Genomic DNA, 26152 nt, shown 5'->3' with positions numbered 1-26152 from the left:
TAAACTTGTTGGACTATAACCTGGTGTTGGGTGATTTTTAACTTTGTCCACTCCAATCCAACGCCAGCACTTCCACATCAATCCAAACAGAACAAGGCTTTTGAAGAGAGATTAGGGAAGTTGGAATCGCTCTCCTTTGCATAAAGAAAGTCAAGAGGAGATTTAACAGAAGTGCTGGAAATTGAGGGATGTTGCTAAGGTGGATAGATTCCTAATGGCTGGGGCTGGGCTCAGCTCTGATAAAAGAAAGACTTGCATTTATATAGTGCCTTTTGTTACCTCCATATGTTCCTAGAGTGCGGTCAGCTCTGACAAACAGCAGTGCGATAGCGACCAGATAATTTTGTTTCTAGCAATGTTGACTAAGGGATTAATATCAACCGGAGCGATGGGATTAACTGCTCGTCTGTTTGAAACAATGCCATGGGGTCTTGTATGTCAATGCGAGATGGCAGAATGGGCCTCATTTTAAACTTGCTTCGTAAAACAGCACCTCTGACAGTACAGTGTTCCCTCATATTGCACTGAACTGAAGTGCTAGCCTGGATATTTATGTTCGAGCCTCCTCAGAGGACTTGAATCATCCTCACAACAATGAAGCTGAGATCAGGGTTCTCCAGACTGGGAAAGGGTTCATGCACCCACACCACCTCCCAGGCTGGAGCTGTAGCAATGTGAAACCAACAAGAGCAGATCTGTGGCATTCTGTGGCAGTAACTCAACTCCTGACTCCCCAAAGCCTATCCACCGTCTACAAGGCACAGGTCAGGAGTGTGATAGAATAGTCCCCGTTTGCCCGGATGAGGACACCACTCATGAATCTCAACGCCATTCAGGAAAAAGCAGCCCGCTTGTTTGTCACCCTCTCCATCACCTTAAACCTGTATTCCCTCCACCGCCAAGTGGAGCCAGTGTTTGCTGTCTACACAATGTACAACAGCAACTCCGCAAGGTTTCTGCAACAGCATCTTGGAAATCAACAACCCACCTAGAAGGACAGTGGGGCAGATGTTGGGGAACAGTAGCCACTCACAAGTTCTCCTCCATACCATCCTGACCATCATTCCTTCATTGCCAACTGGGTCAAAATCTTGGAACTCCAACCCTTAACAGCATTGTGGGTCCCTGCAACACACAGCGATTCATGTGGCAGCTCATCATCACCATCACCTTCTCAAGGGCAGTTAGGAATGGGCTGGTCTGGCCAGCGATGCCATGTCCCATAGACAAGGGAAAGCAAGACAGATTAAAAATTAACTTGTATTTATAAACAAAGCTTATGATGATTTTTTTCACACAGAGGGTCGTATGTGTATGAATGCGCTGCCAGAGGAAGTGGTGGAGGCTGGTACAATTGCAACATTTAAAAGGCATTTGGATGGATATATGAATGGGAAGGGTTTGGAGGTATATGGGGCGGGTGTTGGCAGGTGGGACTAGATTGGGTTGGAATATCGAGTCGGCATGGACGGGTTGGACCGAAGGGTCTGTTTCCGTGCTGTATGACTCTGTGACTTAACTCCATTATTGTTACAGCACGGTGGCACAGTGGTTAGCACTGCTGCCTCACAGCGCCAGAGACCCGGGTTCAATTCCCGCCCTGGGCGACTGTGTGGAGTTTGCACGTTCTCCCCGTGTCTGCGTGGGTTTCCTCCGGGTGCTCCGGTTTCCCCCCCACAGTCCAAAGATGTGCAGGTCAGGTGAATTGGCCATGCTAAATTGCCCACAGTGTTAGGTAAGGGGTAAATGTAGGGGTATGGGTGGGTTGCGCTTCGGCGGGTCGGTGTGGACTTGTTGGGCCGAAGGGCCTGTTTCCACACTGTAATGTAATCTAATCTAATACGCATCTACCAAGATGGTAGAAGGCAAATATATGGACAATGTGGAAACGAGTTATTGCAAATGCTGGAATCTTTACTGGAAACAAAAAAATGACTCTTTGTTAGAGCATGTGTTGAATGGACAGCAGTTTAGCATCCAGAAGTTCCTAGGTACCTGCTGGTTTTTCGAAGGGCTTTGTTTTCAAGTGAGGAATGTAAAATTTTCACTGCATGACTTATGTGAGGAACAAGAGGATGGCCAGAGTGAGGGGAGGGCCATTCAGGGGTAGTGGAGGGAACTTGTGCCTGGAATCGGAGGAGGTATGGGAGATTCTTAATGAATACTTTGCTTCAGTAATCACAAGTGAGAGGGACCTTGACGTTTCTGAGGACAATGTGAAACAGACTGATGCCCTCAAACAGGTTGATGTTAAGGAGGAGGATGTGTTGGAAATTTTGAAAATCAGAAGGATAGGTATATCCCCCGGGCCAGACAGGATATACCCAAGGTTACTATAGGAAGTGAGGGAAGCGATTGCTGCGCCTTTGGCGATGATCTTTGTGTCCTCACTGTCCACTGGAGTAGTGTAAGATGATTGGAGGGTGGCAGATGTTATTCTCTTGTTCAAGAAAGGGAATAGGGATAATCCAGGGAATTATGTATCAGTCAATCTCATGTCTGTGATGGATAAAGTATTGGAGAAGACTGGATTTATTATTATTTGGAAAACCATAGTTTGTTTAGAGGTAGTCAGCATGACTTTGTGAGAGGCAGATCATGCCTCACAAACCTCATTGAATTCTTTGAGGATATGACAAAACAAATTAATGAAGGTGGATGTGGTGAACATGGATTTTAGCAAGATGTTTGATGAGGTTCCCCATAGTAAGCTCATTCAGAAAGTAAGGAGGCATGGGATAAAAGGTCGGCACAACATCGAGGGCCGAAGGGCCTGTACTGTGGTGTACTGTTCTGTGTTCTTGTTCATTGTGGTAAAGACTTGGCTTTTGATGAAGTTGTTTTGAAATGACAATGTAAGAAAGTTTAATCGTAGAGCGGGCGGGGAGGTGGTGACAGTTTAAGAGGAGGAGGTTGGCCATTTAAGATATCAATGAGGAGATTTGCTCTCTCACAGAGGGTCATAAGTCTTAATTTGTGGAGGGGGTATTGATCGATTCTTGATAAGCAAAGGGGTGAAACTATTGGGGATACATGGGAATGTGGAAAAATTACATCAGACGTGATCTTATTGAATAGCAGAACAGGCCAAAGGGCTGAATGGCCTGCTTCTGCTCCTAATTTGTACGTTTCTGAAAGACAAGAATTCAATAATCACAGAATTCAACATCACAGGAAGAGGCCATTCAGCCCATTATGAGACCCTGGTTTTTGAATGAAGTACCTAATTAGTTTTACTCCTATGCTATTTTCCCAGAGCCCTGCATTTTTTCTTTTCCAAATATATGTGTGTATAAATTTCCTTCTGAAAATTACAGTTCGCTTGGCTTCAAACATCTCTTCTGTCCATTCCTCTTCATAATTTGCTGGTTTTTAAAAATATATATAGATGGTTATCCCCTTTTACCCCTGATCTATTGCTCCAACTCCCACCCTAATTTCCTTTCCTCCTTCAACTGTTGTTAGTCCGTATTTCCTGTGTAGGGAGTGATGCCAGTCTCTCCCTCTTTTCTATGTCAGAGCACTTTGTAATTTTGAGCACCTACATTAAATTACCCAGGTGCTTCCCTGCTGTAGAATTCACTTCCTAAACCTTTCCACCTCTCTCACCTGCCTCTTTGACCAATGGACTCCGGTCCTACACCAAATGGACTCAGCAAAGAAGGAGGCCGTTCAGCCTGTGCTGGCCCTTTGCAAGAGTGACTCACTTCGTGCCCCCCCCCACTCCTGTGCCATTTGATGTCCGTGACTGCATCAGCCTGTGCCATCTGCTCAGGTCCCAGTCCCTCACTGTATCAAGGAAGCTTTCCTCAAGGCAACATCAGCCAATCATCTTCTAGTGTTCTCTGGCTCCCCATCCTTCCACCAATGGAAACAATTTCTCCCTATCTGCTCTGTGTAGTCCCCTCATAATTTTGAGTCTTCTCATTTAACAGTTTCAATGTTTCCTCCTGTTAATTACTGTGGGGGATCATTTTACTACATTAAAGACGCTATATAAATGCAAAATATTGCTGCCCAGATGTGAAATAATTGATTGAAGGTAGTATACCAAGGATTAATTTGTCAACAGGGACCAACTTGTTAGTCCCAATGGCTATTAATCTGTGTGTTTTGGTTTACTGTATATTATCACTGTGAAGAAATTAAGATTTGTTTTAAAACTCGTCTGTCTCAAACCAGAGGTTTGTTCCCTTTTAGTTGATGTGATTCATTCTCTTGTTTGTAGAGCCTCATTGGTGACATTAACAACGCCATGAAAACATTTCACAACTACTACCAGGTCTGGAAGCAATATGGCGGCCTCCCTGAGTTCTACAGTATCCCTCAGGGTTCAACTGTGGACAAGCGAGAGGGTTATCCACTGCGACCAGGTGAAGAAAGAAGGCTTTCATTTTACTAGCACCCTTTCACATCCTTTTGTCACAACCAAGTGTAGCAATTGTTTTTGATGCAGATAAATGCAACAAATATTGTCTCGCCAACTATAAATAAGATGAATGAGCAGTTAATCTGGGACAACCATTACTGATGTTCCCTTTTCATAAGTTTGTTGTGGATGCAAAATATGGTTTCTTGCCAACTTTTCCCCACCAGTTCAAAGACATTGATTCTGTGCATTTAAGATATCACCTGATATTTTTACTGAATGACCATCATTTGTGTAGAAACTTGAGTATGGAGCTATTTAACTGCGAGGGGCAGTGCAGCTAAACCCTATCTTCTTATTTTCTTGAACAAGGGAATAACATCTACCACCCTCCAATCATCTGGCAGTTCTGCAAAGGACAGTGAGGACGAAAAGATCATCGCCAAAGGCGCAGCAATCTCTTCCCTCGCTTCCTGTAGTAACCTAGGGTATATACACCAAGAGCCTCTGGATATCTGTAATGGGGTGAGGGAATGGTGGCTTAGTGGTTAGCACTTCTACCTCACAGTCCAAAGGGCCCATGTTCTGTTCCAGCCTTGGGTGACTGTTTGTATGGAGTTTGCACATCTCCCCTTGCTAAATTGCCCATAGTATCCAGGGGTGTGCAGGCTAGATGGGCTAGTCATTAGAAATTCAGGGATAGGATAAGGAGTGGTTCTGCATGGGATGCTGTTCAGAGGGTCAGTGTGCAATCAATAGGCTGAATTGCCTGCTTCTACATTGGAAGGATTTTATATCAACCAACAATTCTGGTTGGCTCCTGTCTGAAAGGAAGGCATAATGATACCAAATTATTGCAAGCTAATGGATGCTCCCAGCTTATTCAACTTCAAGTGACAGGGATCCATTGGCTAAACTCACTGGGCCGTGAAAGGGGATATGGTGAAGCAATGGTAATGACACTACTAACCCAGAGAGACTAGTCTTTAATAATAGTGACCATGAAACGATAGTCAATTGTTGTATGAAAAACATCTGGTTCACTTGTATTTTAGGGAAGGAAATGTGCCATTTCTATCTGGTCTGACCTATATGTGACTCCAGACCCATTGAAATGTGGTTGACTCTTAACTGCCCCCAAATCAGCAAAGCACTCCGTTCAAAGGGCCACCAATACCTATATCCCATGGAGTAGTTCTCAAAACAAAAAAGGGAAGAAGCTGTTTAAGAGTTTGTGTGATGCTGTGAACAAAGTACAGAACTAAAAAAACTTATTTTGACGACTTCATTTTTTCTTTGCAAAACAAGCTATGATGGATTTCCTTGGGATATTTAACTGTGGGGGAATCACAGTTGAACTTGATAGACAAGTCCCCTTTTTTTTCTCTCTAAGCACCCATCTTCCAATAAAGATCAATCCCAGATGAGCGTATTCAGTGTGGAAGCAGGCCATTTGGCCCATCAAGTCCACACCATCCCTCAGAAGAGCATCCTACCCAGACTCTCCTATAAATCTGCTTTTCCCATTGCTTATCCATCTAACCTGGGCAATATGGGCAAATGAGCAATGGTCAAGCCACCTAACCTGCATATCTTTGGACTGTTGGAGGAAACACATATGAGGAAACTGTCTGAACTCCACATGGACAGTTGCCTGAAGATGGATTCAAACCCAGTTCCCAGGCACTATGAGGCAGCAGTGCTAACCACTGTGCCACCTGGATGTAGGTTTGCTTGCTGAGCTGGAAGGTTCATTTCCAGACGTTTCGTCACTCCACTAGGAAACATCTTCAGTGGGCCTCCTAGCGAAACACTATTGATAATTCCTGCTTTCTATTTATATGTTTGGGTTTCTTTGGTTGGTTGGTGATGTCATTTCCTGTTCTTTTTCTCAGAGGTGGTAGATGGGGTCTGACTTGATGTGTTACCTGAGCCACCTTCCCACTCTGTCTGACTGGAATCAACTAACTTATGTTGTAGAGAGGATGTTGCATGAAGTCTTCATAAGATTGAAAGTTGTTTATTGTTTTAAACTACTTGTGCATGGGATATGGGCATTGTAGACAAAGCCAGAATTTCTTGCCATTCCTAATTGTCCCTGAGAAACTGAATTGCCCCAGCCCTCACTGAGCTGCTAGAAACAGTTTTAGGAAAGTGACAGTGAGGGAATTGTGTCTGCATTTCCTAGTCAGGATGACATACAAGTATAAAAATGGAGAACTAATTCAATCATTAAACACTGGGGGAAGGAAGCTTGAGGCACGTCTCGCAATGATTTTTGAAACTTTGCTCTCTCCTGCACTTGCTACTGTGATGGAGAAAGCTAGAAGGTCAAGTTTAAGGCCTTACAGTTCAAGAGCGGCAGCAGTCCGTAAGAGAGGGGCTGCTCCTAAGAGGAAGTGCCACCTCTGATTACTTAAACTCTTTTTAATCAGAATAGATTCAGCAGCAAGGCTACCTAATGTGGGTGGGGCAAAGGGAGAATCCCTTCTATCGAGTAGCCCATGGCTGCTATCCACTGCATTAAACCTGGCAGGAGCCACTCCTTTAGGTTCACAGTCAGCTCAATTGATACCCAATCCCGTCTCTCTGAAGATGACCCAGGAAGTGGATGGGAGCTGGGGTCTTGGGAGATGGACGTGGGGTCCTGTGTCTCAGGAATTGGGAGTGACTGTGGGATCCTGGGAGGCGGGAATGATCCAGGGACCCAGGAGGCGGGATTTGTCTGGGGTCTTGGAAGGTTGGAGTGGTCTGGGGATCCAGGAGGTAAGAAAGGGGACCTGGCAGCTGGGAGTGGCCTGAGCACCTGGGAGATAGGAGTGGTCTGGGATCTCTGGAGGTGAGGAGGGGCCAGGAATGTAGACTGTTGGAGTGGGACCGTGGAGGTGGGAGAGGACCGGGGAACTGCCAGAAATTCAACCTTGGGGGCTGTACAGTTTGGAGATTCAAGCATTGTAATAAAAATAATAAGTGTAACCGTACACCTGGCTTTTGGAGTCTTCTCCATTCCTGTGTAGTAACCAAAGGGAGTGGATTTTCTTTTGCCACTCGGAGCTCACACATCATTAAAGGGGCTGGTTTGTTGTTACAGAGCTGGTGGAGAGCGCTATGTATCTATATCGAGCAACTGGAGATCCCACTCTGCTGGAGATGGGCAGGGATGTCATCGAGGCCATTGAGAAGATCAGCCGTGTGGATTGCGGTTTCGCCACAGTAAGTGCTGAATCTGTGAATGCTCAGCAGTTACACTCAGCCATGATCCCTCATCACTCAATTTGTTCACATAAACTCCACTGCAACGTACAAATCTGGATTGAGTGAATAATGGGGTGGAGGCATCCCGGAGCGCTTTATGGTAACATCCTTTTCGGTCTCGTAGTCACTGTAGGAAACTTACTGCTTTTCCTCACAGTCAGACCCTTAATTCCAGTCAATTTGCTTCCAACAGCAAATCCACATTGCGGGGAAAGCACAGGATCAAAATTGGCTGCAATGAGCCCATAATTCCATAATGCATGCCTACCGAGGTACATTGTGGGGCTCTGCACAGAATTGTAGAATGGTTATGTAGCAGAAGGAGGCAGCCATGTGATTAGTCATGTCTATGCTCACTTTTTGCAAGAGCAACTCGCCTCGTACTATTCCCCACCTTTTCCTGTAGTGCTGCTCATTTGTTCTCTTCAGACAATTGGCTGATTCCTTTCAGAAAGCCACAATTAATCCTGCCTCCCACTGTACTCTCAGGCAGTATATTCCAGAGTCTGACCACTTGCTGCATTCAAAAGGTTTTCACTTAGTTTGCCTTTTGATTCTTCTGATAGTTACCTTAAATCAGTGCCCTTTAATAGTGGATTCATCTGCCAATGGGAACCTTTTCCCTTTCTCCACACACTCTACACCACTCATGATTTTAAACACTTCTGAGACTGTAAGACAGAGGATCAGGAATTGGCCATTCAGACAGTCAAGTCTTCTCTGCCTTTCAAGGAGATCACGGCTGATCTGATAACCCTGAGCTGCACTTTCCTGTCTTTGCCCTTCATTCCCTCACTGATTAAAAACAATCTATCTCAGCGTACTGAACAACCCAGCCTCAACTGCCCATGGCATTAAAGAACTGCATAGCAACACTACTCTGAGCAAAAAAAAAAATTCCTCCTCATTTCAGTCGTAAATGATGAGTTTATACCCACTGTTCCTAGACTCTACCACAAAGGGTTAAAAGAAACCTCTCATCTACCCTGTCACGCCCCTCCTTCAGGATCTCATATGTTTCGAGTCTCTATTGAATCACCTCTTAACCTTGTTGTTTCAATCCACATAACCTAGGTTGGTGTTAGAGACTATTCTGTATATTTACACATTGGTCATTGTGCTGAGACTGTACCTTTATAATGTTGTGGGATTCAGTCTGCACTTCCCGCTGCCTTGGGAAAGCAGCCAACATAATCAAAAGACCCCTCCCACCCCGTTTAGACTCTCTTCCACCGTCTTCCGTTGGGCAAATGGTTCAAAACTTTGAAAATATGTACCAACAAATTCAAGAACAGCTTCTTCCCCGCCATTATCAGATTTATGACCAAACATCTCCTATGTTAGAGTTGACCTTTCTCTGCACCTTCTTGTAGCTATAACACTCTTCTCTGCTATCTGTTCTATTACCCTGAAGTGCATATATATGGTATAATTTGTTCGGTTAGCACACAAAACAATACTTTTCACTGTATTTTGGTACATGTGACAATAATAAATCAATGTAAACCAGTGTTGGAGCGCCTGCTGATGGATTCACTGATCAGCTGTTGCTGTTTCCTTGCTGTTTAGGTGCGGGACCTGCGAGACCACAAGCTGGACAATCGCATGGAGTCATTCTTCCTGGCGGAAACGGTGAAGTACCTCTACCTGCTCTTTGACCCTGACAACTTCCTGCACAACGACGGCGCCACCTTCCACACCGTCACCACTCCTTACGGCGAATGCGTACTGGGTGCTGGCGGTTACCTATTCAACACGGAGGCTCATCCCATTGACCCCGCGGCCTTGCACTGCTGCAGCCAACACAAAGAGGAACGGTGGGAAGTCGAGGGGCTCATGCAAGACTTCCACGCCACGCAGTACGCCAAGATGGGGCTGTATGCAGCTGGTGCTTCACAGCAAACCCCTTGGTACAGCCAGAAAAGGCAGACCACCCAACGTGGGAAGAACACAAATAAGAGGACAAATAACAAAAGTGCTCCAGTACTGAGCTGCCCCCACCAGCATTTTAGCTGGAAACTGGCGGTATTAGGTCAAGTGTTTACAGACAATTCCTAATGTGCACATCTTATGATCTAAAGGAACTTTTATTTATGAAATAATGGGAAATAAAGTTTGACTTTTTTCATGGCGTTCCAAAGGGTTTTCTTTCTCCGGAGAATGAGAAGCACCGAGGATGTCAGGTAAATATCTGTGTCATCCTGAGAGACACAGAACAAGATTGTTTACCAGATCCCCCTCCCTACCTCCCTCCCTCAATCCTTTACTGAAATGAATGTCAGGAACCTCAAGGCTAACGGGGATTGGGTAATAAATGCAGGCCCAGACAGCGATGCCTATGTCCCATGAAAACATCAACACAAAAAAAAGAGGGCTGCAATAGAAATTTCCATCCCCTCACAATGGGCAAAAGCATTTCACAGCGGATGACTACCTTTCGATGCATGGTCGTTATTGCAACAGGTGATGTGCATAGCAAGATTCCAAAACTTATGCAATTTGCCAGAGTTGACTAGTCAACCTGTCTTTGGTGCAGGAGGAGGCAGGAACATTGATCCGTATGCCGGAGAACTCTCTGTTCTTCCAACAGTGCTGTCTGATCTTTGGCAACTATCCAATCTGGCAGAGTTGGGGTCTGCCTTTGAAAAGCAGCTCCTCTTAAGAATTGAACGCCGTTTTCAAATTGTACCATCAAAGCCTCAAGATGCTCAGTGGTCCATGCTCGTTTCTTTGTCCATACACATCTGTATAACAGCTCTAGGTAGAAATCTCAAAGTGCGTCCAGTGATGCAGCATAAACACAAGAGGACAGAGGAGCAGTCTTGGGTAGACAGCGACCAGCTGTGTAGATTGTTACAGAAACAGAGGAGGTCATTCAGTCTATAATGCTTCTACTAGCTCTTTAAAGAACTTTCCAACTACACCCAATCCTCTTGCTCCCAGACATGTTTTATTTTCCTTTTGTGACATGGAAGTGCTGATGTTGGTCTGGAGTGGACGAGGTCAGGATGAAGGAGCAGAGCTTCGAGAGCTTATGATTTCAAATAAACCTGTTAGATTATAACCTGACTTCTGACCTTTTTGTGGGTGTATAGCCAGATTCCTTTAGAAGCACAGTACTGAAGCTGCTTCTGCCAAATTTTCAGGCCATGCATTCTGGAGTAGGAAATAGAAGCTGCTCCTCCATTCAATCATGGCTGATAAGTTTCTCAACCCCATTCTCTTTTCTCCCAGTAACTCTGATTCCCTTGACAATCAAGAACCTATCTATTTCTGTCTTAAATATACTCAATGACCTGCCCTTCACAACATTCTGTGGCAATGAATTCCATAGAAACCCCACTCTCTGGCTGAAGAAGTTTCTCCTTGTCTCAGTCTAAAAGGTCTTCCCTTTACTCTAAGACTGCCCTTGGGTCCTAGTCTCTCCTACCAATGGAAACATTTTCCCAACATCCACTCTGTCCAGTCAATATGGTTGACTCGTAACTCCCTCTGTGCAATTAGGGTTAGACAATAGATGTTGGTCTAGGCAAAAGTGAGGACTGCAGATGCTGAATATCAGAGTCTAGATTAGAGTGCTGCTGGAAAAGCACAGCAGGTCAGGCAGCATCCGAGGAGCAGGAAAATCGACGTTTCAGGCAAAAGCCCACCCACATCTCATGAATGAATGAAACAAACTCTTTTGGGATAGAACATTCCAAGGATTTTCAACTCTGACCAATTTTTCTCTCATCTCAGGTTCTCTCTCAAGATTCAATTATTACAATTGAAATTCTCATTTTTTTAATATTAGACTTCTTTTTCTCATTTTCACTTTCTGACTTTATTAAGATGGTTTTCAGTCTTTCTCTTTGGCTCTCATGTACCTGTCTAGCAAAGAATCCATTATCTCTTATGACATATATTGTTCTAACTTCCATCATTTCTGTGTTAATATCTGAAATTTTGTCACACTTTTTGGCAGGTCTTGACTCCGAGTTGGAATTATCACAGAAGGGATTCTTAGAGTCATTGAGTCATAGAGATGTACAGCATGGAAACAGACCCTTCAGCCCAACCCAATTCGGCCGACCAGATATCCCAACCCAATCTAGTCCCACCTGCCAGCACCCGGCCCATATCCCTCCAAACTCTTCCTATTCATATACCCATTGAGATGCCTTTTAAATGTTGCAATTGTACCAGCCTCCACCACTTCCTCTGGCAGCTCGTTCCATACATGCACCACCCTCTGCGTGAAAAAGTTGCCCCCTAGATTCCTTGATTCCTCTTTCTCTTTTGTATTGGCCTTGGAGGAGAAGCTCTAATCACAGTTTTAATGTCAAGTACCTTAATCAGTTCAATGACCTGCTGGAGAGTAAGGATAACTCGAGCTAGTCACTCCCAAACTAGAGTAAGGGCTAAGACACTATTATATCATACATGATTTGGTCCGGCTTTCTCAGTTGCAGGCAGCTGAGGTTTTGAGGGAATATTTGAGGTCAGGATGACCATGTCCAGATGATATTCTATTGAGGGTCATCCACGTGTTCAGAAGGAGTCCGAAGCTTGGTTGTTGTGATCGGTTGAAGATGAGGTGTTTATTTGGGAAGGTGTTTCTTGCCCAAGTTTCCAGGTTTCATCAGTGTTACGGAGCTGGATTTGTACCTGGGATGGGACTTCATAGAAAACAAGGTGGGTTGGGGTTCTGAGGGTCTTTGGAGTATTGTGTGCAGTTTTGGGCCCCATATCTCAGGAAGAATATACTGGCCCTGGAGTGTGTTCAGAGGATGTCCCAAGAATGAAAAGCTTAACATGTGAGGAATGTTTTATGACTCTGGGTTTATACTTGATGCAATTTAGAAGGATGAAGGGGACTCTAATGAAAACTTACAGAATACTGAATGGCCTTAACAGAGTGGAAGTTGGGAAGATGCTTCCATTGGTAGGAGAGTCTAGGACCCGAGGGCATAGCTGTAGATTAAAGGGAAGACCTTTACTAACGGAGATAAGGAGAAACATTTTTAGCTAGAGAGTAGTGAATCTATGGAATACATTGCCACAGAAGGCTGTGGAGGCCAGGTCATTGAGTATATTTAAAATTGAGATAGATAGGTTCCTGAGTGTCAAGGGGATCAAGGGCTACAGGGAAAAAACAGGAGAATGGGGTTGAGAAACTTATCAACCACGATTGAATAATGGAGCAAACTTGATGGGCTGAATGGCCTAATTTCTGCTCCTATGTCTTTTGGTCTTATGGACTTTGTGGATGGTGAAGTCCAAGATTTCTCTGCTTGTTGCAGTGTTCTGACAAATGGAGAATATTTGAGAAGACTGGTAACCATTGAACTGGAGCTGAACCTCCAGTTCCAGAGTTTATCCTCATTAATGAGTGAAGTTGTGTATCAGTGATTTTATTGTGACAACTTGAGGCCCATAACGGTCTCCTACTGCAATCAGCTTTCGGGAAGACTAGTTCTTCAGCAGAATAACAGGAAAGACCGACAGTTTTTAAACCCCAGCTTGTGTCAGTGAGCTCACAGATGTTGTTCCCTCATCTCTTGGTCTTTTCAGCAATCTTTCAAGGATGGTAAGGATAAGTTAGAGCATAAACTATGGTCAAACAAAGAAAAGATGGGTATGGTAAATAGATTACGGAAAACAAAAAGGTTTGTTAATTTAAATGATGACTATATTTCAGGAGAGGGATGCAAATCAGATAATGAAATGAAGGCTTCTCATTGAATATATAAAACTTGCAGCAAGTCACTCACTATAATTCAATCAAAGTAACATCTAAAGAGGAAGACAACAAATGATTTATAATGCTATCAGCTCCCAGAGATTAGATCATTGTATGCCTGAGAGCACATTAGAGTGATTGCTTTTTCTGATAAAGATTACACGGCACGTCTGTGAAATCCTTTCTTTCAATGAGAGGGTGCACAAAGGTTATATTAAAACAATTACACGGATTCGGGAACTTAGCTACAAGTTAGGTTGGTGGAGCTGAGACTTTTCTGCATGAAGCAGAGGAGATTTAAGATTTGATCGAAGTGAAGAGATTTTGATTGGTTTGGAAAAGGTAGATATTATTCCCAAAAGCTGATGGTGTAATGTGTAGTAGCATCTTGTGGTTCAGTGGTAGTATCCATATCTCTAGCCTAGGATATCACGGTTCTCATTCCATCTGCCTTAGACGTGTGTTGCAACATGCCTGAACAGGTTGGTAAAAATAACAAGGAATAGAGTCATAGAGTTGTACAGCATGGTACCAGACCCTTCGGGATAACTCATCCATGCCTACCAGATATCCTAAATTAATCCACTCCCATTTGCCAACACTTGGCCCATATCCCTTTAACCCTTCTTATTCGTGTACTAGGGACACACAGAGGATATGAAGAGGAGCTTCATTTTTATGCAAGTGGAAAGGACTGGAAACTCACTACCTGTGAGGGTGGTGGAAGCAGACGATGAATAATTTCAGAAAAACATTGGATGGGGCACTTGAAAGAAATTGAATTTCACAACAGTGCATAGAGTTAGGGGAATGGTGTCGTTGGAGAGGGAGCATGTCATTATATTTCAGGCCTGTTGTGGGGACTGGAGTGCATCATCATTTCGAAACAACATTTAAATTTAAATTTTGTAGTTTTCCTTTGTGATTTAGAACTTTGTCACTGGGCCTGTTAGGGGCTGTCCATCTTAATTCAGATTTTAATTTGGTTACAATTGTTTTATTTATTGAGAGCACCACATTCTCGACTCTGAAAACCAAATCACACAGGCTGATCCCGTCTTCCAGCACTTAGAGTGTTACAGCATGGAAACAGATCCCTTGGTCCGACTCATCCACGCTGACCAGATATTCTAAATTAATCTGGCCCCATTTGCCAGCATTTTGCCCATGTCCCTCTAAAGTCAAGATTAGAGTGGTCCTGGAAATGCATCACTCAGGCAGCATCCGAGGAGCAGGAAAATCGACATGCAGCACGGAAACAGATCCTTTGGTCCAACTCATCCATGCCAACCAGATATCCTAACCTAATCTAGTTCCACTTGCCAGCACTTGGCCCATGTCCCTCTAAACTCATCCTATTCATATATCCAGCTGCACAGTGGTTAGCACTGCTGCCTCACAGCGCCAAAGACCCGGGTTCAATTCCCACCTCAGGCATCTGTCTGTGTGGAGTTTGCACATTCTCCCTGTGTCTGCATGGGTTTCCTCCGAGTGCTCCTATTTCCTCCCACAGCCAAAAATGTGCAGGTTTGTTGAGTTGGCCAAGCTAAATTGCCCATAGTGTTAGGTGTAGGGGGATGGGTCTGGGTGGGTTGTTCTTCGGAAGGTTGGTGTGGACTTGTTGGGCCGAAGGGCCTGTTTCCACAGTGTAAGTAATCTAATAAAATGCTGTAATTGTACCAGCCTCTGGCAGCTCATTCCATACACGCACCACCCTCTGCGTGAAAAAGTTGCCCCTTAGGTCCCTTTTATATCTTTACTCCCTCACCCTGAACCTATGCTCTCTAGTTCTGGACTCCCCCACTGCAGGAAAAAGACTTTGTTTATTTATCCTATCCATGCCCGTCATGATTTTATAAACCTCTATAAGGTCACCCCTCATCCTCCGATGCTCCAGGGAAAAAGCCTCAGCCTGTTCAGCCTCTCCCTATCACTTAAACCCTCCTAGCCTGGTAACATCTTTGTAAGTTGGGGGAGGGGAACTTATACTGCTGTTGGACAGGATGCAGACACTTTGGGGGATAACCTCATCTCCTGTCTAACCCTTGTATCATTCATTTCAAATCAATGGAAAAGCACAGCAGGTCAGGCAGCATCTGAGGAGCTGGACAAACGACTTTTTGGGCATAAGCCTTTCATCAGGTTCACTCCCGATGAAGGGCTTAAGTCCGAAACGTCAATTCTCCTGCTCCTCAGATGCTGCTATGCTTTTCCAGCATCACACTCTGGACTCTGATCTCCAGCATCTGCAGTCCTCACTTTCTCCCATTTCAAATCAATGCCCCATCATCACTCACCCCCTCTGCTCTGAGGCCTGTAATTGGTTAAACACTGGCAATAACCATTGTAGATTACTTGCATCTGATTTAAAAATCACACAACACAAAGTCAAAAATCACACAACACCAGGTTATAGTCCAACAGGTTGAATTGGAAGCACTAGCTTTCGGAGCGCTGCTCCTTCAGCAGGTGGATGTGGAGGACACCTGTGTCTTACAATTGTGTACTCCACAATCATCTGATGAAGGAGCAGCGCTTCCAATTAAACCTGTTGGACTATAACCTGGTGTTGTGTGATTTTTGACTTTGTATACCCCAGTCCAACACCGGCATCTCCAAATCATGCACTGATCGACACCCTTACACGGTTCGGAATTAGAGCATCCATTGTGAATTAAAACAGCTGGCTGCCGTGAAAATTAATTGGGGCTGGTCTCAGTGAGTAAAACAGCAATGTGCCCCGTGTGAGGCTCGAACTCACGACCTTCAGATTATGAGACTGACGCGCTGCCTACTGCGCTAACGAGGCTCTGAAAGTGACACCGAGCGAACAGTTCCAGGCTCTGGGATAATCAATGCAGCAGTTCCAGTGAGACTGGGAGGCAGCACTCAGAGCGGCTGGTTCCTGCGAGTTACTCCAGCGCCTGGACCACTTTCTGCCTCTCTCCGGGAGCACTGCAAAGGGCAACTAGCCGCTGGGGAGAGGGTATTTGGGGGGGGGGGGGAGAGGCAAGAAGGATGCTGGGTCTCAGCGCCCGCACCATATCCTACACTTTGGGGAAGTCTGATTAAGGGATTTGGGGCTGCAACAGCTCAAGAGTTAGAGAGGGCATAGAGGACAGTAAGAAGGGCAATAGAAAGGGGAGCTGAAAGGCTGTGGGGGGGAAGGGGCATAAAGAGAGTGGTTTGGAATGTGCAACAAACAGGGGGGCTTCAAGGGAAGGGAGAAATGGGGAGGAGGAGGCGTGGGGTGAATAGGTTGAGGATTTTGGATGTAGGTTTGCTCGCTGAGCTTGAAGGTCCATTTCCTTCAAGAGTGTGGGGTCATGGAGATGGGGAATAGTGATGTTCCCAGGAAAGGGGTAAAAAGTCCTGGGGAAGGAGGTGCTAGTAAATAATCATGCGGCAGGACCATGGCACCCTCTGAGGAAGCGTCCCTGGACCTGAAACATTTAACTCTGATTTCTCTCCACTGATGCAGCCACACCTGCTGAGTTTCTCCAGCAAATTGTGCTTGTGTCTCTGAGTTCCGCAGTTGTTATTCCCGACTCCGTGCTGCTCGCTCTTTGTCGACATTTGCACGAAACCACCCCAGTTGTGAAGCTACCCCAAGTCAGCATTAAAATACGACGGTGTGGGGTGGGGGGGTGGACAAACTGGAGACTGGAGTTTTTGGTGCGGCCGGTAAATGATCCGCTAAATTAAAATAACCAGAGAGTAGGGCAGCGGATCTCACAATTCCGCATATTTTAAGAAAACACCAACCTGCCGAAGGGGAGACGGGGTGGATACAATGACTCCAGGGAGTATTGCAGCGGGCAGCAGGTTCTTGGTTAAGCCTTCGGTCCCCTTCCGGACTTAATCCCACAATTTCAGCTCCTCCCCGTAAAACATTGTGCCCCGTGTGAGGATCGAACTCACGACCTTCAGATTATGAGACTGACGCGCTGCCTACTGCGCTAACGAGGCGCTGCACGTCGCTTCGGCTGAACATAACCAGATTCTGAGATTGAGCTATCCAATACAAAGCTCTTAGATTTGTGTCATGTGTTGTGGGTGATCAGAAGTTTGCAACTGTAGGGTTTAAATTTTACATAGCAAGAGGCAAATTAAGCAGATTCACAAGATGTTTGTGACACAGGAAAACCGTCGGCCATATCCATAGTCTCACATAGAATTACACATAGTGTTCAGGGATGTGTTGGTTAAGTGCTGATTTGGAGTTGCCAGAGTTGGACTGGGGTGTGCAAAGTTAAAAATCACACAACACCAGGTTATAGTCAATAACAGTGAGTGAAACTAACGTGGGCTTCTAACAGATGAGAGATTTAACAAAGAATCAAAGTACTTTTCAGTATATAATGTCAGTTACATCACACTGTAAACTTTTGCAATAAATTCAGTCTCTTACAATTCTCATGATGAAGGAGCAGCACTCCGAAAGCTAGTGCTTCCAATTAAACCTGTTGGACTATAACTTGGTGATGTGTGATTTTTTTAAACTAGGTTAAGTGCATTAGTCAGGGATAAATGTAGGGTATTAGCGTAGGGGAACGGGTCTGGGTGGGTTACTCTTCGGAGGGTCCGTGTGGACTTGTTGGGCCAAATGGCCTGTTTCCACTCTGTTGAGATTTTATGATTCTATGAGGATTCTAAGAGAAGACCCTTCAACCCATCAAGTCTGTAAAGCCAAAAATATACCACTGCCTGTCCTAGTCCCACATTCCAGCTCTAGGCCTTTATCCTTCAATGTCATGATGCGGATGAGCTGTGTTGGGCTGGGGTGGTTAAAGTTAAAAACCATACAACACCAGATCATAGTCCAACAGGTTTATTTGGAAATTGTGTGACATTTTGATCTTTTTACTATAAGTTCTGTGTCCAATGATCCTAACCCACTGACAAAGGAGCAGTTCTCCAAAAGTTTATATTTCCAAATAAACCTGTTGGACTATAACCTTCTTCAATTCATGGCATTTCCAAGTGCTCATCCAAGTACTTTTAAAAGGTTGTGAGATTTCCCACCTGAACTACCCTCCCAAGCAGAGCATTCCAGAGCCCCATCATCCTCTGGGTAAAAGACTCTTCCTCAAATCCCCTCTAAACCTCCGGCCCTCCACCTTAAAAGTGCACCCCTCCTGTTATTGATCCTTTGACTAAAGGGAATGGCTGCTTTCTGTCCAAATGTCCATGCCCATCACTGGGACACCTGCACCAACCAACCCCACCAATCCATGGCTGAACACTTTAACTCCCCCTCCCACATCACCAAGGACATGCAGGTCCTACACCTCCTCCATGGCCAAACCCTAACCACCCAACGTCTGGAGGAAGAATGTCTCATCTTCTGCTTTGGGTCCCTGCAACCACATGGGATTAATGTGGATTTCATCAGTTTCCTCATTTCCTCTCCCCCCACCTTATGCCAGTCCCAAGCTTCAAACGCGGAACCACCCTCTTGACCTGTCTATCATCTTCCCATTCATCTACTCCACCTTCCTCTCCGACCTAACATCTTCACCCCCACTTTCATCTACCGATTGCATTCCCAGCTATCTTGCCCCCCAGCCCCACCCACCCCCTTCCCATTTACCTCTCAGCCCCCTGTCCTCATTCCTGATGAAGGGCTTATGCCCAAAATGTTGATTCTCCTGCTCCTTGGATACTGCCTGACCTGCTGTGCTTTTCCAGCACCACACTCTTGACCATGCCCATCATAGTTTTATATATCTCTATCACCCCTCACCTTCTCCACTCCAAAGAAAATAACTCAAGTTAATCCACCCTCTCTTCATAACTAAGATGCTGCATCCCAGACAACATCCTAATGACCCTCCAGTGCAATCACAATCTTCCTATAAAGAGGTGACCAGAACTGCACGTACTACTCCAGTTGTGGCCTAACCAAAGTTCTGTACAGCTCCAACACAACTTCCCTACTCTTATAACCTATGCCTTGACTGATAAAAGCAAGTGTTCCATATGACTTCTTAACTACCCTAGTTACCTGCATTGTCACCTTATCCCTTTGTTTCTCTAAACTTCCAGGGTCTTGCCATTCATTGAACACTCCCTTGACTTGTTACTTCTTCCAAACTACTTTAGCTCACATTTTCCTGTGTTGAATTCCATCTGCCACTGATCTGCCCATCAGACCAACCCATCAATGTCTTCCTGTAACCTAAACTCTTTTTCATAACTGTCAACCATCTTCATCTCATATGGAAGCTTATTTATTAAGCCCCACACTCTCATTGACATTGTTTAAATATATCATAAACAATACGGGAATCTACTGATCCCTGTATTACACCACTGGTCACTAGCCTCCAGTCACACAAATTAGACTTCTGCCACCAACATCTGTATCCTGCCACTAAGCCAATTTGAATCTGCCTCCCAGACAGTGCATTCTTAATCAATCACTATAAAATAAGCACTTTGCAAAATTTTTCCCACCGTGACCCCATCTCAAGGATTGAAATTCGTCACTTGGTAAGAATGGAGTGGGATGCTGTGAGAGCAGGGGCCTTTGTTAGAGCAGGAGCAGCTAGTACATCTTAGCTGTATATCCACATTTGCCTCAGAGCTCAAGACCTCAAAATTTGCACTTGTGACCTCACTTGGGATTTCAGCTCCCACTTTGGTTAGCCCTCAAATTCTTTCAACGACTTTGAACACCTCTATCGCTTCAGTATTTCTGTCCCTTAATTCTGGGCTCTGTTATGAATAGAAATATATTTTCTGCTCAAGCTTCTCCTTTACTGCTCTATTCCTCTGGCTTTGGCTCTCTCATCTTCCCACTTACTTTCACCTCATTCACCTCCAGCTGTCTCTGACTTATTCTCTCTCAAAAGTTCTTAATTTTTCCACCACTCTCTCCAAGTTTAAGAAGTACTTGCAAAATCTATCCTATTAACTGGGCCTCCTTTTGAGTATTTTCTTTCCTAGATAGGCGTTTATTTCCTGACGTTATTTCTAAGTACTTACAAATGTAATGTTAAATATATTTTAGAGGTGTTCTTACTACCACTGCTATGGCTTAGGATTGGTTAGATCAGTTGGCTGGACAGCTAGCTTGTATTACAGAGTGCTGTCAATAGCATGGGTTAATTCCTATACCTAGTAGAGGTCACCATGATGACCTTGCCTTCTCAACCTTATGTGATCTTTCAGTTATGCCCTCTAATGAGAGAGCAGCCTTTTGCTCTCTGGGACAATAGCAAAATTTTCACAGACTGGCCACGATGGAGTATAATAACCAATCCCATATGCATCCAGGGGGGAGGGTGAAGATATGCAACAATAGTGCATCCAGCCCTCCTTCTGAAAATGCTGGCAATACTCAACATATCAGGCATTTATGGAGACAAACACAGATAATGTTTTAGACCCACTGAGTAAATATAGCATTTTCAGTTTGTGTTTCAGATTCCCAACATCTGCAGTATTTTATTTACGTAGTGGTTAATTCACTTCTGATTTATCCAGTAAGCAGAAAAAGCATCCTCCCCTGAGAAACTTAATCTGCGAGATTGGAATGGCATGAGAATTTGATGTCTACTTCAGGCCTTTATGGCACTGTGCAAATGCTTCAATATTACTATGTACCAATTACTGTATTCAAGCACACACATTAATGACTGTAGTTTCAAAATGATTGCTCCCTCTTTCAGGTTGGATGCATTAGAGGAGGTTACTCTTTTAGCAATATTATCATCACCATACTACAAGCATTATTAATTCTATGAAGCATTTTAATATAATAAGGTGCAATATAAAAATCATATTATTAATCTGTTGATGGGCATAACTATTGCACCACACTGGACATTGTAAGCAGAATCTTAGTTGCAATTTTATTTTTCATCAGCAGCTTTTTTCTTCCCTCTCATCTTTCATTTCTTTCATCAGATTGGTAACATGCCATGACATTGCAGGGATTCTCTATAACACTCCATTCCCAGTTATTCTCTGCAATTAGCTATTCCATTCCCAGTGGTACTCTGTAACCAGCCTTTCAGTTAAATCAAAACTCTTGTCTGTCAGTTCAGATAGACATAAAGAATGCGATGGCACTAAGGAGTGCAGAAAAGCGTTAGATTAGATTAGATTACTTACAGTGTGGAAACAGGCCCTTCGGCCCAACAAGTCCACACCGCCCCGCCGAAGCGCAACCCACCCATTCCCCTTTACCTAACACTACTGGCAACTTAGCATGGCCAATTCACCTGGCCTGCACATCTTTTGGACTGTGGGAGGAAACCGGAGCACCCGGAGGAAACCCACGCAGACACGGGGAGAACGGATTGTTGGGCTGTTACTGGTAGAATGGGATGAAATGGCCTAAAGGATGATCATTATGGAGTCTATCGTTACCAGGATGCTACCTGGACTAGAAGGTTTGAATTATAAGGAAAGGTTGAAAAGGCTGGAACATTTTTCCCTGGAGTATAGGAGACTGGGGGTGACCCCATAGAAGTCTCATGAGAGGCATGGATAAGGTAGATAACCAACAGATAACCATGGTAGGGGGGTCTAAAACTAGAGGGCACAGGTTTAAGGTGAGAGGGGAGAGATACAAAATGGTCCACGGGGCAATTTTTCACACAGAGGGTAGTGAGTGTCTGGAACAGGCTGCCAGAAGTAATGGGGAAAGCAAGTACAATTTTGTCATTTAAGAAACATTTAGATGGGAAACTGGATGGGATAGGTATGGAGAGATATGGACCAAACTCAGGGAAATGGGACTGGCTTAAATTGTGAAAACTGGATGGCATGGGCAAGTTGGGCTGAAGGGCCTGTTTCGATGTTGTAAACCTCTATGCCTCTATTTCAAAGAAGAGTAGTACTTATCTAGAGTCATAGAGATGTACAGCATGGAAACAGACCCTTTGGTCCAACCTGTTCATGCCGACCAGATATCCCAACCCAATCTAGTCCCACCTGCCAGCACCTGGCCCATATCCCGCCAAACCCTTCCTATTCATATACTCTTTTGATGCCTTTTAAATGTTGCAATTGTACCAGCCTCCACCACTTCCTCTGGCAGCTCATTCCATACACGTACCACTCTCTGCGTGAAAATTTGCCCCTTAGGTCTCTTTTATATCTTTCCCCTCTCACCCTAAACCTATGCCCTCAAATTCTGGACTCCCTCCCCCCCCAGGCAAAACACTTTGTCTATTTATTCTATCCGTGCCCCTCATGATCTTATGAACCTCTATAAGGTCACCCCTCAGCCTCTGAAACTCCAGGGAAAACAACTCCAGCTCATTCAACCTCTCCCTATAGCCCAAACCCTCCAACCCTGGCAACATCCTTGTAAATCTTTTTTGAACCCTTTCAAGTTTCACAACATCCTTCTGACAGGAAAGAGACCATAATTGCGCATAATATTCCAAACGTGGTCGAAGCATTGTCCTGTACAGCTGCAACATGACCTCCCAACTCCTGTACTCAATACTCTGATCAATAAAAGAAAGCATACCAAACGCTTTCATCACTATCCTATCTACCTGCGACTCTACTTTCAAGGTGCTATGAACCTACACTCCAAGGTCTCTCTCTGGTGTTTTGGGTAATATTTATTCTTCAATGCACATTATAACAATAGATTATCTGGTTAATATCACATTGCTGTTTGTGGGAGTTCACAGTGTGCAAATTGGCAGGAATATTTTCCACATTATAATAGTGACCACATTTCAAAAATTCTTAATCACCTGCGAAGGGCACCATATAAATGCCATAAAAACAGAAATGGCTATAGAAATTCAGCAGGTCACGCAGCATCTGTTGGGAAGCAACAGAATCTTTCCAAAGAAGAATCATATTGGACTCAAAATGTTAACTCTGTTTTTCTCTCCACAGATGCTGCTTGACAGTTCCTGCAGCACTTAGGGTCATAGGGTCATAGAGATGTACAGCATGGAAACAGACCCTTCGGTCCAACCCGTCCATGCCGACCAGATATCCCAATCCAATCTAGTCCCACCTGCCAGCACCCAGTCCAAATCTCTCCAAACTCTTCCTATTCATATACCCATTCAAATACCTCTTCAAAGTTGCAATTGTACCAGCCTCCACCACTTCCTCTGGTTTAAGTTTCAGGTTCCCAGTGCCTGCAGTGTTTTGATTTTGTATAAGTGCAAGTCTTCATTTAGCTTCTATGTCTTTGGTGAAGTTACTTGTGATGAAACATTAATCTGAAGCCCTATCTGCCAGATAGGAGGATGTAAAAGATCCCAGAGTACAAACTTGATAAAGAGTGGGGAAGTTATCACTCTCATAAAAAAAGACGCTGCTGGGAATCTCAGCAGGTCAGGCAGCTTCTGTGCAGAGGGAGACAAAGTTAACATTTCAAGCTTGACTCTTGACCCTTCTTCAGGACTCTGGTATCCCGCCAATGTATACACATCTCTCAATCAACATCACAAAACACAGGTTATCTTGTCCTGATCACAGTTTGATCTGTGCAAGTTGATTACCAATTTTCCCACATTTCCTACAACAGTGACATTTGTTCAGAAATATTGACATGGCTGTAAAGCTCTTTGATACAGTCTGTGGGTGGGTGGGAAAAGCATTAGATAAAAACAAACCTTTTTTTTTACTTCCCTCCCTTTGGACCTTTCTGTTGACCATTTTTGCCACTTGTGCAAGTTGTGAAGACATCAGTAATGTCCTGTTTGTGAAAGCCAGTTGATGAAAGATGGAACTGGGGCCAATGTTCACACACTTTTATATTTCTTTACAGATTTATGTAGAACAAGCATACAGCACACAGCTTTTCATCATTAATATAAATTATTTGGATGTGAACAAAGGAGGCATGGTTAGTAAGTTTGCAGATGATACCAAAACAGATAGTGTAGTGGACAGTGAAGAAGATTACCTCGGAGTACAATGGGACTTTGATCATTGTGAGTGTTGCATTTTGGTAAGACAGACTAGGGCAGGACTTATCCTGTTAATGGTAAGGCTCTGGAGAGTGCTGCCAAACAAAGAGACCTAGGGGTGCGGGTGCATTGTTCCTTGAAAGTGTAGTTGCAGGTAGACAGGGTGATGAAGAAGGCATTTGGTATGCTTGTCTTCATTGGTTCGAACACTGAGTACAGGAGTGGGACATCATGTTGCTGCTGCACAGGACATTGGTGCGATGACCTTTTAGAATACTGCAAACAATTCTGGTCACCCTACTGTAGAAAGATTGTTGTTAAACTCAAGAGAATGCAGAAAAGATTTACAAGGATATTACGGGGATGAGGGGTTTTTAGCTACACTGAGAGGCTGAATAGGCTGGTGCTTTTTTCCCTGGAGCGTTGGAGGCTGAGGGGCATGAATAGGGTGAATAGCCAAGGTCTTTTTCCTAGGATGGGGGAGTTGAAAATTAGACGACATAGGTTTAAGGTGGGAGAGAAAAAATTTAAAAGGGACCTAAAGGGCAATTTTTTCACACAGAGGGCGGGGTGTGTTTGGAATGAGCTGCCAGAGGAGGTGATGGAGACTGGTACAATTATAACATTTAAAAGGCATCTGGATAGGAAGGGTTTAGAGGGATATGGGCCAAATGCTGGCAAATAGGACTAGGTCAGATTGGGATGTCTGGTGGGCACAGACAAGTTGGACCAAAGGTTCTGCTTCTATGCTGTTTGACTCTATGACGCTGTGACTTCCTAACCAAAACATGCAGTATTAGTCTGTGTCTATGCAGATTCAAATCAACCATAGCTAATGCCCATCATCTGAATACAATTAATCAGTAAGATACGTGTGAATCCATTCCTGAAAGAATTTTTTTTAAATCACAAGTTCTACCTGAAATGAAACTTGGCACTAATTCTATTGTACAGATGCTAACACACATCGTCCCTCATAAAAAGGACGACTAATCATGGAGGGTTTGACATTGCCGAGTTTTCACCAGATGATGATTAAGGACAAAAGGGTAACTAGGGAGAGAATCGGGCCCCTCAAAGATCAGCAAGACGGCCTTTGTGTGGAGCCGCAGGAGATGGGGCAGATACTAAACGAGCATTTTGCATCAGTATTTACGGTGGAAAAGGACGTGGAAGATGTAGAATGTAGGGAAATAGATGGTGACATCTTGAAAAATGTCCATACTACAGAGGAGGAAGAGCTGGATGTCTTGAAATGCATAAAAGTGGATAAATCCCCAGGACCTGATCAGGTGTACCCTGGAACATAGAACATAGTGGGCAGCACGGTGGCACAGTGGGTAACACTGCTGCCTCACAGCGCCAGAGACCCGGGTTCAACCGCCTCAGGTGACTGACTGTGTGGAGTTTGCATATTCTCCCTGTGTCTGTGTGGGTTTCCTCTTACAATCCAAAAATGTGCAGGTGAATTGGCAATGCTCAATTGCCCATAGTGTTAGGTGAAGGGGTAAGTGTAGGAGAATGGGTCTGGGTGGGTTGCGCTTCGGTGGGTCGGTGTGGACTTGTTGGGCCGAAGGGCCTGTTCCCACACTGTAAGTAATCTAAACATAGAACATTACAGCGCAGTACAGGCCCTTCGGCCCTCGATGTTGCGCTGCCCTGTCATACTAATCTGAAGCCCATCCCACCTACACTATTCCATGTACATCCATATGCCTAGCCAATGACGACTTAAATGCACTTAAACTTGGCGAATCTACTACCGTTGCAGGCAAAGCATTCTATACCCTTACTACTCTCTGAGTAAAGAAACTACCTCTGACATCTGTCTTATACCTATCTCCCCTCACTTTAAAGTTGTGTCCCCTTGTGTTTGCCATTCCCATACTTGGAAAAAGGCTCTCC

At 44.4% G+C, this 26152-nt stretch overlaps 1 protein-coding gene and 2 non-coding genes across 4 annotated transcripts in view; 1 reads left to right on the top strand and 2 right to left on the bottom strand.

Annotated features, from left to right (window-relative positions):
* Window positions 1–9755, top strand: part of edem2 (ER degradation enhancer, mannosidase alpha-like 2) — a 46262-nt gene extending 36507 nt beyond the window's left edge. For both annotated transcript variants that reach the window (XM_043710764.1, XM_043710763.1), the window contains exons 9-11: window positions 4229–4373; window positions 7461–7582; window positions 9194–9755. In XM_043710764.1, the coding sequence (XP_043566699.1) occupies window positions 4229–4373; window positions 7461–7582; window positions 9194–9682 (756 nt within the window). In that variant the 3' untranslated portion in view covers window positions 9683–9755. The remainder of the gene's footprint in view (window positions 1–4228; window positions 4374–7460; window positions 7583–9193) is intronic.
* Window positions 9756–16082: 6327 nt separating this feature from the next.
* On the bottom strand, window positions 16083–16155 carry trnam-cau. Its single transcript has one exon. It is a non-coding gene; the product is annotated as a tRNA-Met (tRNA).
* Window positions 16156–17242: 1087 nt separating this feature from the next.
* On the bottom strand, window positions 17243–17315 carry trnam-cau. Its single transcript has one exon. It is a non-coding gene; the product is annotated as a tRNA-Met (tRNA).
* Window positions 17316–26152: the final 8837 nt, after the last annotated feature.

This window comes from Chiloscyllium plagiosum, chromosome 20 (genome assembly GCF_004010195.1).
Source record: "Chiloscyllium plagiosum isolate BGI_BamShark_2017 chromosome 20, ASM401019v2, whole genome shotgun sequence".
Classification (NCBI taxonomy): domain Eukaryota; kingdom Metazoa; phylum Chordata; class Chondrichthyes; order Orectolobiformes; family Hemiscylliidae; genus Chiloscyllium; species Chiloscyllium plagiosum.
Note: the sequence above shows the minus strand (reverse complement) of the source record. Positions and strands in the feature narration are given on the sequence as shown.